This window comes from Daucus carota, chromosome 2 (genome assembly GCF_001625215.2).
Source record: "Daucus carota subsp. sativus chromosome 2, DH1 v3.0, whole genome shotgun sequence".
Classification (NCBI taxonomy): domain Eukaryota; kingdom Viridiplantae; phylum Streptophyta; class Magnoliopsida; order Apiales; family Apiaceae; genus Daucus; species Daucus carota.
The window spans coordinates 48,265,510-48,284,980 of NC_030382.2; the positions used below are offsets into that span (position 1 = coordinate 48,265,510).

At 33.7% G+C, this 19,471-nt stretch overlaps 3 protein-coding genes across 5 annotated transcripts; 2 read left to right on the forward strand and 1 right to left on the reverse strand.

Annotated features, from left to right (window-relative positions):
- Positions 1-985: 985 nt before the first annotated feature.
- On the forward strand, positions 986-5,123 carry LOC108209200 (nicotinamide adenine dinucleotide transporter 2, mitochondrial). Of its 2 annotated transcripts, XM_017379993.2 has the most exons (9): positions 987-1,243; positions 1,794-1,889; positions 2,031-2,137; positions 2,985-3,033; positions 3,223-3,335; positions 3,812-3,906; positions 4,134-4,222; positions 4,325-4,419; positions 4,553-5,123. In XM_017379993.2, the coding sequence occupies exons 1-9, from the start codon at positions 1,177-1,179 to the stop codon at positions 4,799-4,801; spliced, it is 960 nt and encodes a 319-aa protein (XP_017235482.1). In that variant the 5' UTR covers positions 987-1,176; the 3' UTR covers positions 4,802-5,123. The 2 variants fall into 2 exon arrangements, with proteins under 2 accessions (XP_063943959.1, XP_017235482.1); XM_064087889.1 differs by lacking the exon at positions 1,794-1,889 and having other exon boundaries at positions 986-1,243.
- Positions 5,124-5,311: 188 nt separating this feature from the next.
- LOC108209199 (LEAF RUST 10 DISEASE-RESISTANCE LOCUS RECEPTOR-LIKE PROTEIN KINASE-like 1.2) lies at positions 5,312-9,244 on the reverse strand. 2 transcript variants are annotated; one of them, XM_017379991.2, is made up of 4 exons: positions 8,331-9,244; positions 7,071-7,118; positions 6,758-6,994; positions 5,312-6,670 (listed from the first exon to the last, which is right to left on the reverse strand). In XM_017379991.2, exons 1-4 carry the CDS (start codon positions 9,091-9,093, stop codon positions 5,736-5,738), a joined length of 1,983 nt encoding a protein of 660 aa, XP_017235480.1. In that variant the 5' UTR covers positions 9,094-9,244; the 3' UTR covers positions 5,312-5,735. The 2 variants fall into 2 exon arrangements, with proteins under 2 accessions (XP_017235480.1, XP_017235481.1); XM_017379992.2 differs by having other exon boundaries at positions 7,077-7,118; positions 8,331-9,243.
- Positions 9,245-14,409: 5,165 nt separating this feature from the next.
- On the forward strand, positions 14,410-18,918 carry LOC108210102 (uncharacterized). Its single transcript, XM_017381368.2, has 6 exons — positions 14,410-15,030; positions 15,289-15,500; positions 16,909-17,200; positions 17,304-17,389; positions 17,465-17,556; positions 18,357-18,918. Exons 1-6 carry the CDS (start codon positions 14,731-14,733, stop codon positions 18,578-18,580), a joined length of 1,206 nt encoding a protein of 401 aa, XP_017236857.1. The 5' UTR covers positions 14,410-14,730; the 3' UTR covers positions 18,581-18,918.
- Positions 18,919-19,471: the final 553 nt, after the last annotated feature.

The window sequence follows — 19,471 nt, forward strand, 5'->3', positions numbered from 1 at the left end:
ATAGGGGGAAGATAGTGGGTGTAATGATGTGAAAAACTTACTATATATAGTAACGTAAAGAAATGAAAGGGAAACGGTAAAGAAATAAGAGGGACGGAGGGAGTAGTAGTAATTTGAAATGCCCAGGAGAAAACTCAAAATTCAAGTTTACGGACAAAGACATCATACGGTCCGGTATAAATATAAAATTTGATGAGAATAATAACTTATATAAAAAATAAAAGTGTTGACAGTATCTTTAGGCATATTATCTTAATCCCTTGATTTTTGTAAAATTAGATGTTATATTTGAAGGTGTTATTTACATAATAACAATAAAATCTCTCATATTTAAATAATCAAAAATTATAATTTAATTGAACTATTTTTTAAGATGACCACTTGTATAATAAAAGAAATTAATATAGCATATTAACTGTACTTTGAGACTTTAATTTGTGAAATATTCTTTCAAAATATTATAATCTACTAAAATAAATGAAAATATTTGTGATTCTAAATTATTACACTCTCTTAAAATATATTGATAGAATTTATTTTTGATTTTATTTTTAGTAATGTCTGTAATAAATCATAAATAGAATTAAGATTATGAGAAAAGAAATACTCCCTCCGTCCCTATTTATCTGTCCATTTTGGAAGTAAAAATTTGTCCCTATTTATCTGTCCATTTATACTTTCAAAACTAATTTAATGATAGTTTTTCAAATATATCTCCATAATTTCAATTTTCAAAGCTTGACTTATTTAAAACTTGGTTGAATTCATGTTTTCAAAACATAAAGTAGGGGTATTTCACCATTTTCAATGTTTTCAAAACATAAAGTAGGGGTATTCCACCATTTTCAATATATTAATTAGAGGTATTTAATGAAAAAGTTTATACAATCAATTATTTTTTGATATGTGTTTTTTTCTCCAAAATGGACAAATAAAAAGAGACGGAGGGAGTAGTTAATGGGGGTGGGGAATTGGAAATGGACCTAAAAACAAAAGAGAGCACCACCATATCAAACTTACGGATCAAACTCTCGTTAAAGCTAAGCTTTACACATCCTCACTTGAGTTCGGATTCCCAATTAGATGACATAAATTAAGTTACGCACATCACAATGCTTAATGTTTACTTCATCAAGATTCCACTTGACTTCTTTCTATCAACAATAACTGTATTTGATGACTGCCGGCGATCGCCGTAGTTTTAGGGACATCTTCTGCGATGCCGCTGCCGGCGCCTCTGCAGGTGCACGTATATCTTTTTTTTTATACATATAATCTTCACCGCGTTGCAGAAATTGGGTTTTACAATTGCAAGCGGGAAATCAATATTTAGAGAAATAAAATAGTGCAGATTGGGTGAGTGAAATATAGTTATATTTAGATAATTTGATGTTATTTAAAACTATCATCGGAGTATAAGTTCGATTTTAACATCAAAAATTACTTGTTGATTTCATAATATAGCAATAACTTATATATATTTTAGCACCGTCATTGTAATTGCTCTCGTAAGTCGAAAAATATACCAGGGGCAAACGCTTGATACACGTAACAAACAGAAGGTAGGTGTAGGGTACAGTTGTTAACAATGCAACATATACAGTACGATACCAAGAAGATGTCACTGTATTTTGGTTTTGATTCATGATTGCTACTAGTATGCTTTGATTTATAATTATTTGGGATGCAGAAGTGATTCTTGGTTACTGGAATTTTTGCATATTTTCGACCAAAGTTTGTACCTGACTTGTCGTTTTGAGATTATTGTTATTCTTCTTTTTCTTTTGTTGCAGGTGCCATAGCAGCTACAGTTGTTTGCCCTCTGGATGTCATCAAAACAAGACTGCAAGTCCATGGACTGCCTAATGCATCCCATTCTAACCGTAAAGGTATGCGGTATATCTTGCACTGCCAGTTACTTTGGCTTTTGCTATATCTTATAGGATTCCGGTTCATTGGATGCCATTTATTTCCCCTGCTTATCTGTTGACATATTTATTTAGTCTTTTTGTTGTTTTGATGACAATTAGGCAGTGTGATTACCACAATCCTACAAAATATAATAAGATCTGAAGGTTTGAAGGGACTTTACCGTGGCCTATCACCAACGCTGGCTGCATTGCTACCAAATTGGACAGTGAGTCATGAGTATTTTATATTCAAACATTTTAGCTTTTTATATTATTGTGTTTACTGACTCTACCCTTTGATAAACTGTTATATTATGATGCTAATAAAATTTTCCTGTAAGTTGTGGCATTGTTCACTGTTTTTATTCAATTGCCGTTTTCAATTGTCTTTATAACTTCACTTTAAGTAATTCTCATCTGGCAATAACAGTATTGTTTTTGATACAAAAAGGATTTGTAAAACATTTTCTACATGGATACAGATTTTTCTAATTCTATATTACCGCAATATACAGATTTGCTTTTCTTCTTTCATTCATGTACCGGGTACACTATGTGCTCTACTCTTTTGCAAACATTATTTTTCTACTGTATTTGGACATGAGAAGTTTAATTTCCTGATTTTGTAATCAAGATGTTTTTCTTAAACTAAGTTTGTACAGCTTGAATTTATCAAGAATCTAAGAAAGATTAAAGGGTTGCCGCCCATGGTGCAACCTCTGAATGTAAAGGACCTCTTAGCTAGCCCTCACTTGCCTTCTTATACCTCACAGCAAACTTTCAACTGACTATATGTAATTTAGGCTGTCATGCCTCTTGCTGACAAGTTTACAATTACGCATAGTGTGTATGTTTTCTTAGAAGATCAACTACAGATTTTCTGATAATACATGTTGTAGCATACACTAAAAGAGTATTGTTGGATTTATTTTGGGCATTTCCCACGATAGAAGTCTAGATTGTGGCCAAGAGCAAAAATATCATATATGACCTTGCCAATTTTTCTGGCAAATAAATACAATTCTTGATGCTTCAGTTAAATCACAGTAACACAAATACTCATCTCATCTGTAGGTATACTTTGCAGTTTATGGGAGTCTCAAAAGCCTACTCCGTTTGCATGGTTAGTATATGAGTTACTATGGAATTGCTAACTTCTGTTAATTTATCGAATTGGATTAAACTAAGTTGTTCTTTGTATTCATTTCTTATTCATCTGTTGGTGCTCAATCGTTGACATTTTCAATTATTCAGTTGTTTTTCCGTGTGACGGAATAAATTTGATATTGGTGAGTGGTGACTAATGATGTAGGGGACGACAACGGACAACTTACAATTGGTGCAAATATGGTTGCTGCTTCAGGAGCCGGTGCAGTGACAGCAATCGCGACAAATCCTTTATGGGTTGTTAAAACCCGGCTCCAAGTAAGCATCTATCCTTTATATCCCTGATGCTCTAAAAATATATTTTTCATTAAACTACACATAGTCATTTGATCTGAAGTCTCAAGAATTGGTTTTAGACAACTAGGAGAGTTTCTACTGTATATACGCCCGAGTTCCTAAATCTCACCAATAATATTTTATATGTAGAAATCTATTTGTATCATAATCTATGCGGTGTAGTTGATATATGTTCTGTGTGAATTTTAATGTCTTACAAAACGAATTAAAAGGAAAAGTGTCCAAATAACTCCGCCACTCCCTTCAGCATTTTTATAGAAAATATGTAAATTTAGACAGTAAGACTAATCACAAGTGCTTTGCTATAACTTGTATAGTGGTTCTCATTGATGGGATACCACCTATGTTTTTTGCCAACCTACCACCTATGTGATTATTAATGATCATCTTTTCATTTATAATTTACTTAGATACTAATTTTGGTTTTCTTTGATTAGACACAGGCCATGCGACAAGGTATTGTTCCTTACAAAAGCATATTTTCTGCCCTTAGACGGATTGCTCATGAGGAAGGAATTCGTGGATTTTACAGGTCAGTGTTTCATAATCTGCTTTAACGTTTACGTACATTATGTGAACTTTAATATTGGCGTTACACCTATCATCTGGTACTCATTTTATTTCACGTCCTCCTCTGTAAGGTACTAAAAATATTAAAATCAAGTTGTATTTCCCTTCAGTATATGTGGCTTTGCTGCCTCTTTTCCCTCTATTATTTTGTTTACATTTTGAAACATTTTTCCTTGATTTTTTATACAGTGGCCTTTTGCCCTCACTGGTAGGTATAAGTCACGTGGCCATCCAGTTTCCTGCATATGAAAGAATCAAGTCTTACTTAGCCAAAAGGGGTATTCCTCTCTGTTTAAGTATCCCGTTATCATTTCCTTTGACAGTGTTCAAGTCATTACTTAGTTTGATTAATCGACAGGGAACATGCTTAAATTTTTCAGATAACACTACAACCACTGAACTAAGCACTGAAAAAGTTGCAATTGCCTCCTCACTTTCTAAAATAAGTGCATCTGTCATGACATATCCACATGAGGTATATCTTCCCTGAGTATTCTATATGTATGTTTCTTTTCACATCAATTAACAAAGAGTATGACGACAGTTTCTGCTTCAGTCAATCTAACGACAAATTGTAGCTGTGATTCTTATAACGCCTTGTACAGTAGGTGATTCGTTCTAGGTTGCAAGAACAAGGGCAGGTCAGAAATTCAAAACAACAATATAAGGGTGTTATTGATTGTGTTAAGCATGTGCTGCAAAAAGAAGGTCTTCCTGGATTCTACCGGGGGTGTGCTACTAATCTAATGAGAACTACTCCATCTGCTATCATCACATTCACCACATATGAGATGATAAAAAGATTTTTGGAGCAAACTTTACCTTTCAGCGAGAAGCACCCGGAAGCGCACTTCTAAGCTGATGGCAAGATCAGATCTCACTCACTTGGCAAAAGATTATATCAGATCTAGTAATGGTACTGGGGAGCAGGGAGGGACCAGAGGACATGATGACTCCATTACTCCATTTGTGGGGAGGGGCCATGGACTTGATGATGACTCCAATTTTTGTGCATCAGTGACTGTCATCCAGTAACAAAACTGGCTCAGAGAAAATAGTTTGAAGAATAATTTTAACTCAGACGTCAGACCCCCTTATTTTTTGTTCCTTGCAAGGAAAAACAGTAAGGTGGAATTTCTGAATTTTGACTATTGTGAATATAAAGAGGTGGTTTTTTCCCCCTGTATCTCTCTCGTGATTGATACTTCTCTTGCATTTAATGCGTAAAGCTTTCACTGGAGTTGTATAATGTAAACTGGATATAGTTCTCTCTTAATTCATTACTACTGTCCATCACCAGAGGGGTGCATGATTTTACAAATTTTCTTTACCAACTGGGTATTATATGCGACGCGAAAGTAATCTGGTACAACATGATGCATCATAACAATGCCCCAATTCTTTTATGTTTTCAGAGTCTATAGATTTTCTGTACAGACTAGTAAACTACAAACACTGAAGGCTGAACGCCTGAACCTGAAGCTCAAGGTTCCTTCAGCTGTATTGACACAATTTTCCAGCATCAAAATGGGAGTTTCCCTATGTGCGCATCTCATTTTTTTTTCCTCTAGTTACTCAAATTTTCTGAAGTACAATTGTTGGACGCGAGTTCAATAGCATATCCTAAACACACATTCTAAAGATGCCCGGAATCGTGGAAACTGAGCATATTCCTGTACGCATTGACGGATCTAGTAAGAGGCAGGGAAACACATGTCTCCCTTACGTTTTTTTTTGACATTTTCTCGTCATTTGACATATCCCTAGCATCTGCATTGAACTTGTCGGATATTATATCTCACTAACACTTGGTGTGGTAGATCTACTGCTCATCCAGTTGTCGATCACAGTCACTGGAGAAGCTGGACATGTTTTATTCTTCAACAATACCACATTTTCAGACTCCGGTGACGGCTGTGGCTTGGCTTTATTTGATTCATCAACAACCTGGATTTGCCTCAGACATTCATAGACTTCATCCATCGCAGGTCTCAACTCCTTCTCTAGTTGCAAACACCGGAAAGCTAGTTCCGCCACTGAAGTAGTCATCCTTTCAATAACAGGATCAGATTTGTATCCAAGACTCGGGTCAATCAATTCATCAAATGCGCATTTCTGAATCCTGTTTACAGCTAGATTAGCCAAGTTAATCTCATTTCTACTCCTACTTATGTCAACTGCAGGCATGGATGATATGAGTTCAATAAGAACCACCCCGAAACTATAAACATCACTTTTATCAGTCAACTGGTAGCACTGGTGATACTCTGGATCAACATAACCTGGAGTGCCTTGAGGAGCTGTTGAAACATGAGTAGCCGCAGTTGGGAAAAGCCTCGAGAGCCCAAAATCTGCAACTTTGACAGTAAAATTCTTGTCTAAGAGTATGTTGTTGGTCTTGACATCCCGGTGTATAATATCTGATTTATGAAGATAAGCCAAGGCACTCGCCGTTTCCAGGGCAATGTGCATTCTGACATGCCATGTAAGTGGTTCATTTTCCGCTCTATCGCCATGAAGATGATCAGCCACCGTGCCATTGGGAATATACTCATAAACAAGTAGAAGCTCATGACTGCGGTGAGAGGTGCAACCATACAGTAACACAAGATTGCGGTGGCGTAAGCGTGTGAGGATTTCAATCTCATTCATGAACTGTTCCTGTCGCTTAAAGTTGTTTTCGTAAAGCCTTTTAACTGCAACCTCTCGGCCATCTTTTAGTTTGCCTAATTAACCAACACCTAAACCATGTTATTTTGCATTTTTCACACAACATGATACGAAAAAATTATGGTATAATGTAATTTTTTTACCATAATAGACAGTTCCATAACCTCCATCTCCGAGTTCTTTGGATGCATCGAACTTATGAGTAGCCTCTTCAAGATCTTTGTAGGAGAAGACAGGCACCCCGAAATATGAAATATCATCGTCAATGTCAGAGGATGTCTTCTTCGACAGGAAAGTAGTGAAAATATTACCGCAGCCCTTGTACATCCAGATGATGGTGAACAAGCAGATCATAAGGACAAAGGAAGCTCCCAATATGGCTAAAGAAAAGGTAATGTGTATGTCAAGTTCCGATATATATAATCATAATCAACAGATGGACTGGTTTGTTCATACCGGTACCTGTTGGTAGGATCACTCTTGAATTTCTTTTACCATTCACTTCTGTAACAAAACATCAGAATAAACCGGTTCAAAGTTACTTCAAAAATACTATTGCTCAATGTAGATGGAATATAATTCAGATATTAGATCCGGTGCATATATGTTAGATCATTATAAGCACCTGATCCGGAACATATGTATGTTAGTAGCATACATCCAAACCCATAGTATTAGACAATTTTTGATATTGGCTGTCCCACTACATACAAAAAAATTTAGGATGAAACTGTCTATCGTTTTTTCCCCGCCAAATGTATGCTTCTAACATACCTTTGTCAAGACCGGATACTATAATGAATTCATGAATATAATGGGAACAGGTTAAGGATTTGGTGGAAACTGAGAAAAAACAATGAAACATTGCAATCAGATACAGGACGAATAAGAGAAATATATTAAATTTAGTTGTAAATTTTTATCGGCAAGTTGAATCAATAATGTCTGCGAGAGAGAGATCAGAGATCGACAGGGACTGGCTAGCTGGCTGGCTGCTTAATGGCTTCTTTGTACAAGTGGGTAAAGACTTGGATGAATAGATGTGGCATGTTTTAGTTCTCACACAGTTGCACTGTACTTTTTATCTAGAGTCAGAAATTTCAAAAGCTTCTGTAGAGTTGTTGTAGATAGAGGTCATTGCAATTAAATTTTTGTTTCGAAAAAGACCCTTCTTTTTTATTCCCTATATTTTGACTGTACAATCCCATAACACATATTTAAAGATTGCAATTGCAATGCATCTAGGATGAAGAACATAAACATATGAAACCACCAGCATGGGCCAAACCAGACATAAGCACCCTTCATTAAACTATAGTACTACTAGTCTACTAGCAAACAAGTTGGCATGCAGACGCGTAGTTACATTGAATTCCAAACAACTAAACCTACTAAATTGCTGCATAGTTGACCAAAACACATATCTTATCTTAATTTCCCTAACTCGTTAATTTTGTACAATTAACAGATTCAGCATTTTTCCAACCACTTACATGCAGCCCTACTTCTGAGGTATCAAACATCAATTAAAATCTCGGCATCTCTACCTAATAATTACAAAAAGGATAGGATTGTGAACTGTAGAGTAACACCAGGAAAAAAAAATACAGTTCCAACTTCCACCCAAATATCTAAAAAACCCAGATAAAATGTAAAAAAATAAAAATCAAACTGATGAAACAGGGGATGGAATTATAGGGGTAACTATGGACTTACTTGTTGCAGCTGGAGTTGCAGTGCAATTCTTATAATGAGGCCTGTCTGGACAGAAACAGAGAAACTGGTCATGTTCGATGTCGAATCCGCAACGCCCCTGAGTTAGCTTGCATTCTGTACAATCCGTAGCCCTCCATTTCAAAACAAACCCCCTTCTCATCACTGTCGAATAATTCGAACCAGTCACAATTTGTTCATCATCTATCACAGCTGCCTCGGCCCTCGTCTTACAAGCATCAGTCGACCCCTTTAAATTTGCATCGTTCCCTTTCATTACCAGATAACTAATACCATCGCAACCAACTCTGTATCTGTCTAACCTTGGTTCAATACCAGAACAATCCCATAACAACACAAGTCTCGAATCGTTGGCGTACTCAAAATGATCACTGCGCACACTCAAGTTGCGCGCAATCTCTCGCACAGCCCCGCAGCTTCCCTCGTTTGATCTGAGAGCCGCGTTGGAAACACGAAGAGATCGATTGTCGTAGAATATCTCATCAACCAACAAAGCCTCATTATAGTCGGGGATTCTAAGTAGTGGCTTTGTATTGTTTACGCAAGTTATATTGAACCCCGGGGATCCACAGTAAGCTTCTTGCGTCCCCACGATAAAGAACGGGAAGCTTATACTCAAGCTTCCGCAGTTTCTTGGGACGCAGGCTTCGTATTGTTGATCTACACAGCAACATCTGTTGAAGAATAAGGAGATAACGCTGATGAGTAAGCATACATGTATATGACAATGATAAATGGCTCTCATTTTGTTTTTTTCTGGAGGATCTTGATCAGTTTGTTCAAGATATATATCGTTGATTTGTAGAAAAAGGGAGATTAGAGAGATGAGAGGATTGAAAGAGAGAAGAATTTGACTTTTTTATTATTGGTTCTAGTCTAAAGCTGCCGCATATCTTGAATTATTGACTTTTCCCTGTTACTGTGACCGTTGTTAAGGTAATCTATTGTGTGTTTGTCAGTTTGTGTCCGTGTGTTTATGCTCGGTTTCAATTAGGCAATGTTTATTGAATCAGCGATGATAAATCGTATGGTACACTTTAACTCCCGATGGTATACAATGAGATGAAGGATTGCATTTTCTCTTATCAAATTAGTCAAAAAGAAGATTAAATTTTTTTATTAATTATATAAGGGTTTATCCTCTGTCGTCCCAGGTCATGGGTTCGACTCTGGCTCACCCCGAGAATATCTTCGAACAGATACTCACTTTGTAAGGCTATAAGCCATATTAGTCAAAAAAATTAGTTAAATCTGGTCTCGAAACGCAATCCATTACATGCGTACACAATATTCACAGTACCTGTAATAACTACCCAATCAGATTAATATTTCACTATATAAATTAAGTAACACTTCTATCAACATAATATGGCTATATTTTAGCTTGGACATATTATCGTTACAACAGGTACAAGACTTAAAAACATATTTATATTTGATCATTGTTTTGGATAAATATATATTTATAACAGAGAGTATTTTTATGTACTCACGATTTCAATTATGAAATCAAAAATATGAAAATAATAAAAATAATTTTATTTAATTATTATTTAAAGACAAATCAAAAATATGTAGACGATGCGGACGTGTATATTTGGTCATTATATCAATCACAAAACAAATAATATTTAGACAACAAAATTACAAAAAAATTTGTTGAATATTGTTACAATTATAAATAATTTTCTTAAACAAACATCTTTAGTTATGAATCATTTCATTCACAAATCTGGAATAATAGTCTGTGGGTAACTTTTATTTTGACTTGACGGTTATTAATTTTTAATTTAATTTGATAAAAAAATAAAAATTATATAAGAAAAATAAAATATCAACTAAAATAATTCTATGATATATATGAAAATATAAGCTAAACTGGTGGACGCGTTCTGAGCGGACTTTTCTACTCGGTGTCTATAATTTTGAAAATGAACGTTTAAAGTTAGTTTAATTTGAGTAACGGCGGTTTGACTCATATTTTAAATTTTTTATAAAACATAGTTTTTAAATTTTTTTAATATAATTTTAATATATAAAGAATTATATAACAACTAATTTAAGAAGTAGATTATTAAATTATATTTCATATATATATATATATTAAAATATGTATCAAATAATAACATAAATTATTAAAAAATAAAATAAAAAGGACATAAAAGAATATTAATTTTAGAGCCGACGCGTTAAAACAAAATCCAACTTAGAACTGTAGAAGGTCCTATTGTGCACTGAGCCGTGGTAAAAAGTCCAGAAGCAACTAGCAAGTAGCAAGTACTCCAATACACTGAACCTAAAGAAGACAGATGGATATATGGATTATGGACCGCAAGTAGTCAGTTTTGAAATTGCTCCTCGACAATCGATTTGTGGTGATCGACTTTTCTCCTGTCATGATTTAATTTTAGGATGTCAACTTAGAAGCCCGTCTTCTAATATTAAAGCCGGTATATTTAGCATCGAAAAATAATTTTAAATATTTTTGAAAGCTTTTTATCAAAAAAAAAAATATTTTTGAAAGCTAGCGAGATAACGTAATATCTTTAATGATTATTTTGAAGTTTATACCGGATTTAACAAAACTCCACACATATCCAACTTTAAATATAATTTATCTAACTTTCAAGTATATCACACTCTTAAATATTTTTTCTAATTCTGTTTTTTCCGGTTTTAACAATTATAATTCTATTTATTTTTATCTAAACATAACACAAAATTAGCATGCCATCCTATTTCAATACAAGAATATAAGATATTGTTAAAAACATAAATTTTTAATTTTTCGAAAATCAAAACATTTAGAGTGCAATTTATTATTTTTATAAATGCTTTGATTTTACATAACAGCGCATTTTAATGTCTGAAATGAGTGTATATATAAGTCTGATAAATCGTGCATGAAAATTTATACACAACTCGCTATATTTGTTGATTTATTAGAGATTCTAAGTTCCTAAATTCTATTATTATACTAAAAATTAACAAGATGATATAATAATAATACTATAATATTTCTAAAATACAATCAACTAATCATAACTAACTTTATTATATCATAATATATTCAACAAATTTTATACAATCATATTATATAATTTTTAGCGAATAATATTTGAGATACCTACTAAATATTAAAGATTGCTTATTAAATTTAAAATTTATAAGGAATAAAAAATAAAATTTATTGTAATAAGATTAAATTTCCAATTATACATGTGTTTTTTGTATATTATAACATACAATCAAGACCTAAAACTTTATTTTTATATTTATTGTAATAAAATGATTTTTGTAATCCATAAAATACAGCAAAGTAGTAGCAATACTGATCATAAAAGGCATTATGTCAGATTGTAGTAAAAATATAAAGTTTTGACAAGGACTAAATTTATAAATATGATAAATACTAAATAAATATATTTTGTGTGGGCGAAGAGATGAGGTGTCCCGTAAAAGTTTTAGTGGCTGACTGAACCAATCCACTATGTATACAAAATACAAATGGAAGGTGTCCACTTTATGCTTTTGCTGTGATTTGCCACGAGAAAGAGTTGGATTAAATAGTCAAACATTCATTTGAGGAGAGTGGTACAATAAGGCCTTGTCTTTTCTTATCCTCTCTATTCCTTCACGTGTCCGTTATTCCACTGGACTACACCTTTAATATGGACCATATTGATTAATTTGATTTTGAATCTCATGAACAGGTCCATTAAGTGGTCCGCTAATTTATTTTGAATCTGCTGCTATGAAGCCTGTCAGGCTGCTGCCTTGTTCAATGGGCCAAATATGTCGATTCAGTCCAGTTTTATTTTCATCAAACTTTCTGAATTTTTTCGCAACTTGTTCTTTTCTCAAGTCTTATGATAAATATTGTTTTATAGTGTCTCCAGTAATGGCATTGAAAATTTTAGGATTATCTTATCATATTAACTTAGTGATATATTTGCTTCAAGAAAAACTTACTGATATATTGAAACTTATAGTGTTAATTAATGAAATTAGTTAATTTATGTTTTATTTAAACAACATTTACAGGCACCTAAGACTTTTGTTTTCTTTTCTCAAATTAAAGATGCAAAAGTCAAAACACCAAAAGTAGCAGAATGGTGAAATTATTAACACGAGCACTTTACTTCAGGAGAAAAAAAGAAGAATACGACTGTGGATATAAACTTTACTGTCTAATTTAGTTTAGTGGTGGAGCTGCGGTAGCTGATACGCCTCCAAATAGAATATTTTCAGTTTGGTATTTGTCCAAAATCCAAAAGTCTGGAGTTAGTGATATGAAGATACAAACCAAAATTCTGTCTAATCCAAATTCCTTTATTAACATTTTTAATAAGCTTTTTTTAAATATATAAGAAAAGTAATGGAATAAAAATACCATTAAAAGAGAAAAAAGTGAGAAGTGATGGAACTTATTACCTATTTTTAATAAATTTACAAATTAAAAAAATTGTCAACAACAGGGGGAATATATGATATAATCATATAACCATAAACCATCCCAATCCTAACGGCCCACGTGCTGCTAGTCTCGATGGTCGGGGCGGACAGAAATGACAATCAAAGATTCAAGATAAGAACGGACATCCTCTCATCGCCACCCTTCACGTGTTCGTAACAGGTGTCACTGAAACAAGAGCACCCCTGCTCAACTAAAAGCATTTATTTATATTAAAGATCATGTTTAGAATTAAGAATGTTTAAAAAAAAAAAATGTTTAGAATTAAGAAATTGGAGGGGAAGTTTCAATTTTGAGCCACATCATAAGTTTGGCTGTACGAATTATTTAATATTAATATGCGATAATCCGTTAAATACATCCCTAAATTTTCATTGTTTACTTCTAAAATCAAATCATTTCTGCAATCAGAATTAAAGTTATTCTCGTTTTACAAGATGAAAATATCTTCTAAACGTAGTAAGAAAGAGTCGATGATCATCCATCTCTATATACGATTTATCATTTCTAATCGTATGAAATCGAAGTTAGAAAACAAATTCTCTCTGTGTTTAAAACATATTTAGATGCTTCGAATTTATAATATTTATTATTACCTGAAGTTTGTTTGATGAATTAATTTTATTTATATATTTTTATTCACAAATTATTTTTAATAAATTTATTATTTATCATAAATTTTTAAATATACATGTCAAAAACTAAAATGGGTTACAAGAAAAAGATTACATAGTTTACAAAAAAAAAATATATATATATTGTCAAGTACATATATAAATTAAAAGATTTTGTTCTAAAAAAATAAAAAAAAGATTGCACAACTGTTGCAAGTTAAAATAAATTGAAGTTTATTTTAAGATTTTGTTCCCTTACACTTATTATTTTTTGGCAATAAGCAAGGGGTGGCAAAATTCCAAATATTTTTTTCAATTCTAATCATTTTTCTTGAGAAAAGGATTAAATTTAATTTGGTCGAATGTTTTACATCCAAAATTTATAAGCTCTTAATTAGGATTTCATCACGTGTATCTCGGACAAAATTTCATAATTTAAAAAAGTTTTCAGAAGATCAAATTTTTGAAAATCACACTTGACTATATAATTATAATTCTTTGCTGAAGAAATATAATTATAATTATACCCTCAGCTCGGCCCTGGGCCACTGTTTGCGGAAATAAATGGATCAAAAGAATAGGTAAAATTATATATCACAATTAATAAATTTTAAGTACATATTAAAAAGCAATTACTTACAAAGTAGGTATTTCCTATAAAACTATTTCCAGTATCTCACCAACTCCTGTCACTAAAAAAATAAATAAATAATAATTAACAAATCATCATCAGTCCATATAATTATATTATCGGTTTTTCTATGGTGTGCACATGGGCACACAATGGATACTAAATTCTATGAGTTTGGTGGATTTTTATTGACCATTTAATTATAAATAAAGATGACCCTCTGCATTTACACCAAGTCTACCAATCAAAATCCACCAAACCTAGTGTATAATGTGTGGCCATGGGCACACAAGAACCTTATATTATTTCAGTTAAGTTTTGACTAGAGAATACCAAATCCCTATATAACCCAAAATCAAACGGGCATACATAACAACTATACGTACAAATTCACACAAAAGCTTTTGTATTCTCGTTTGATCCGGTCCAACTCCAACATTTGTTAGGGTTTATTAAGATTCATCACAGACTCAATTCAATTCCTCCACATTCAATCCTCTTTTCCACAATCGATACATACAACCTATACACACACCGATCTATCATCGTCCTTGACTTTTTACTATTTCAAATCTCAATCACATATATAATTAATTTGAAAAAAACAAACACATATTCAACTTTTGTGTGTCTATATTTGTGTCTATAGCTAGGGTTTATAGGATGTTAGGCGCTGGATTGCAGTTTGGGCGGAGCCGTGGAGAAGATCGATTCTATAATCCGGCGAAAGCGCGGTCGTCTCGGAGAGGTCAATTGAATCAGGATCATCTCAGGAGAGCTCTTAGTGATGTTACTGCTAGTCAATCTAAAGCTGCGGCGTTGCAGAGAGACCCGGAGATTAGAAAGGCGGCACCTTTACCGCCGCCGCCGCCGGTGATTCAGCCGGTGTCGTCGCCGTTGTGCAATTTAGAGCGGTTTTTAGAGTCGGTTATTCCTTCTGTTCCGGTTCAGTATCCATCTAAGGTATTAAGGGATTAATTAGAATATTTATATGTGTGTTCTGTGTTTTGAAGTGAATTTGTCTTGTTTTAAGTGTAAAAATTGGAATTTTTCTGTTGATTTTTGTGTTTTTAGGGTTAATATTGTGTTTTGTGTAGTGATGTTTATGTCCTTATTGTCAAGATTGTATTTTGTGGAGTGATGTTTATGTTTTGAAGTATAATAATTGTATTTTGTACAGATTGTGGATGTGAGGTGATTGATTTGTGTTTAAATATGCAGAGAAATGCAAAGTTACGAAGGAGTTGTGCAGGGGAAGCACTGCCATATTTCTTGCTTAGTGATTTGTGGGAGTCTTTTAAGGAGTGGAGTGCTTATGGTGCTGGTGTTCCTTTGTTACTTAATGATACTGAGTCGGTGGTTCAGTATTATGTTCCGTATTTATCCGGGATGCAGTTGTATGTTGATCGATCAAAGCCTACAGCGAGTGCAAGGTACTTATGCTTGTGATTGTACTTTGATGTTTATCATGTTTTGTTATTGGCTTTTGATGATCATGATTGCAACTCCATGTCTTTGTGTATTGTAATGTTATTGCCTAATAGGAACCATGACTGTTTTGATGTTTTGTTTTTGGCTTTTGATGGTCATGATAGCAGCTTCTTGTCTTCATTGTAATAGAATGTTATTGTCTAAAGGGAACTATACCTGGGTGCTTGATAATAATATGTTGTGTTAAATAATAGCCTATTTTTTTGTAGTATTTGAAGAATGATGTGAAATAACAGACTCATATATGGAATTTACTACAAAACTAGAATATATTTAGTTAGGCAACATCTATATTTTTATAGCGAGCAGGCGAGCAGTTAGAAATCTAATGGATCAAGTCATCTTATATTGTTTGTATTGCTAATACCGAGCTTTCATTATGTTGAGGCATCACTTGTGTTTGTATACTGAAGGGCAATCTTATATGCAGTATTGTCTGAACCCCACATATGTGCGCACAAACATGCATACTTGTAATGTGTTCTTATATTTCACATGCAGCAAATTCTAGTTTCGATACAGACATTAAAATCTGACCTTTTATATGGGCTCCCGGGTAATGTGCATTTACACATTTGGATGTCTTGCTTTGCTTCTGCGGTATGCATGCAACATTCTTGTTGGCACTCAAATGTCTTGCTTTGATCTGTTGTACGTTCAACTTTTCTATTTCTCAAACCGTCTTGACAATATAGAACCATTTTTTCTCTTCTATTGCACGTGTGCCACTTTTTTGTTTTTTAAATTCTCTTTGGAAACTCATGTAGGACTGTTATTATTTTCCAGTGTGAAGATCAGTACAAGAGCTTTAATGTTATCTATCTTTTCATAATCTTAGTGCATACTCTGCTCCATACACAGTGCATGTTGCTATGATTGCTCCACATTTCTCGGTTAATGTTATTAATTTGCTATATGATTGAATTATTAGCAGACTAAAAATTTCTCATGTCTCATTAGTAGTTGTATTTGAAAGCCTAGTTTAATTTACTGCTACTATTTATTGGAAAATTCAAAATATATGTATTTGATTGACATTAAATACCAGTATTGAGCAAAGCATTTGGATGCTGCATTGACCACATTTATATAAATTTCAAATATGTTACTCTACTTGATGCATTATGTATATGTGTACTTGAATGTTAGCTTGGCACCCTACGTTTTCACCTCAAAACATCGAGATAGATAATATTTTTTCTCGAGCTCACCTTCCCCATTTGCTTTGTATATCAATGATTTAAGGTGTTGTATGTTATAGAATCAAAGCTCAATTTGCAACTAGATTTTACAATATTACTAGTAAAAACTTCCTAAGCTTGCAAGTCTGAATTTTCTTTGGTGGAACAGGCGGCCAGGTGTGGACAGTGACATGGAGTTTCTGGATTCTAGTAGTGATGGGAGCAGTGATTATGAACATGATAGAAATTGCAGGGGATACTTAAGGGAACAGCGGAGTTATAACCATCCAACAGGCGAGGTACTTCCAAGAGTGGAGCGCTTGTCGCTGCGTGACCAAAACATTCCTCTCCAAGACGATTTTTCTAGTGACGAGGGTGAATCTGGCAAAGCTCAGGATTACTTGTTATTTGAGTATCTTGAACGGGATCCACCTTTCGGTAGGGAACCTTTAGCAAACAAGGTGAGTGCACTGCTCCATTTTGTTTCAAGTACATCTAATTCTTCTATACCTCAGTGTTTCGTTTGCATGGGTGTTAATGTGTATTTTTCCTTCCTAATTATAGGTACTTGATCTTGCTCTTCGGTTCCCTGAACTGAAATCTTTAAGGAGCTGCGATTTGCGACCTTCCAGCTGGATATCTGTTGCTTGGTACGACTTTTAATTTGCATTTCTTTAGAACAAGCATGTCTTTACACGTTGCTTAATGTTGTTTAAAAATTACAGGTATCCAATATATAGGATTCCGATGGGACCAACATTAAAGGATCTGGATGCTTGCTTCCTGACATTTCATCCTCTTTCTACCTCCATGGCAGGTAATTGGATCTTTTTGTGATATTGCCTTGCGTATGTGAACCAGCTATCTTTATAATTGTTTCTTTGTCTCTTATTATGTTGTATGAAGTCAGATCCTTGGGGTTTGTTTTCAGCCTCATACAGTTTGTTCTTGAATTCTGCATCCTTTTTTGTGGTTTTGTTCTAGTTGGCACTTTTGGAACCAGTTATGGTGACGCCAATATCTGTTCTGGCTGGTATCTTTGTATACCTTTTGTCTTAGAGAAACATTGTCATTTACCATCATTTCCTCCTGCCTGGCCTGCCTGGCCATCTCCATGTAAATTTTTTTTTGGGGGGGGGGGGGGGGGGGTACCTGAGACAGCTTTTATGGGACAACTTTAAGCCATGGGTTTAAAGTAATTTTTTATAAGCTGAAATATTTCTGTTTGTGTAATAAGTTAGAAAGCAACATGTAGTTAGAAAAATGGCTTAAGGTAGGAGTTGATAGAAGGTACTTTTTTGAACAACTTTTTACTCATGTTTTATGATTCTAAATGACTAAAGTGGACAATCTATCAGATTTATTTATTTTTATGCATTTTTAATGAATCACAAGTCACCATAATATAAAATTACTCAAACAGATTGTAACTTGAAACTTTCACTTCTAACTTAACACATCAAGTCACTTTAAGTCGCAATTAATTATTTTAAGTTCATCCATATGGGCCCAATTGTGATTTACATGTTTTGAGCATTGTGGATCAGAGTTGGGTCACCTGCATATATAATTGTATGTTTAGATTTGTCTTTAATATTGCATTCTAACATCCTGCAGATCTTCCTAGTAGTGTGCCTGCTCCAGTTGTTACAGATGCGAGTGAGATTGATTGTGCGCCTAGGATGTCATTGCCTGTTTTTGGTTTTGCGTCATACAAGTTCAAATTGTCGCTATGGACAGAGAATGGTCAATTAGTAAGTTCACTCTTGCAGGCTGCTGAAGAGTGGCTGACTTTGCGGAAGGTCTATCATCCTGATTTTCGCTTCTTCTGCCGTAGATGATAATCGGAGATGTCTTCTGTAAGCTTTCTGTCAATGAAAAAAATGCAAGATTATTAGTTCGATGAAGTGAAGATTTGAAAAAAAAAATGTAAAACTATGCTGATGAAGAAAAGTTGAGCACATGACGGAGTCTACAGTCAATGGCAGAATAAAAAGTAGACTACAAATTATATAGTGTAGACGCAGAAGGTGGAACCAAATCCCCTAGCCGATCTCTGCTTGCTAGTGAGTAGAGAATGTTTGATCTTAGTTTATATCTTTTTTCTCGGTGTTAGAACAGGCTTATTTTTTCTGTCCTGATGTTATAACTTAAAAGTGTAATGTTTATTAGCTATTGAGGGGATTTTGATAGGTATAATAGATTCGGAAGCAGCAGGTGGTGTATTTTAATGTTTCCTGGACTAAATTCATCAGTGTTAAAAAAACAAAAAAAAAAAGAAAAAGAAAAGTTTAGATATACTTGTGCCTTGCATTATCATCTATACCTTGTTACTTTATTATTATGAGTTGAAGTCAGGAGTATTAGAAATTTAGAATACGAGTTCTTTTCTTCTCTTAGAGTAATTTTATTTTGTTTGGCAGTATACTAGAAAATTTTGAGTAGATTTGTTAAGAATATGCAATATAAATAGAAGCACAGGGTCTTATAATTTTGTTTTGATGATATTTCGAATCTGAATTTAACAAAAAAAGGAGATTTGGAGACGCGCGCTTCTCAGATGTCTAATGAATCTCAGCTACATGAAATTCTTGTGTGGTTTCTGTAACATATAATATAATAAACGAGTAATCGGCACTGCACTTTGCCATCCTTATTTGGTCGTATTCTCTATTTGAAGTGAAATTATGTTTTTTTACATGTCAAACCTTTAAGTTTTGAAATTATTTTTT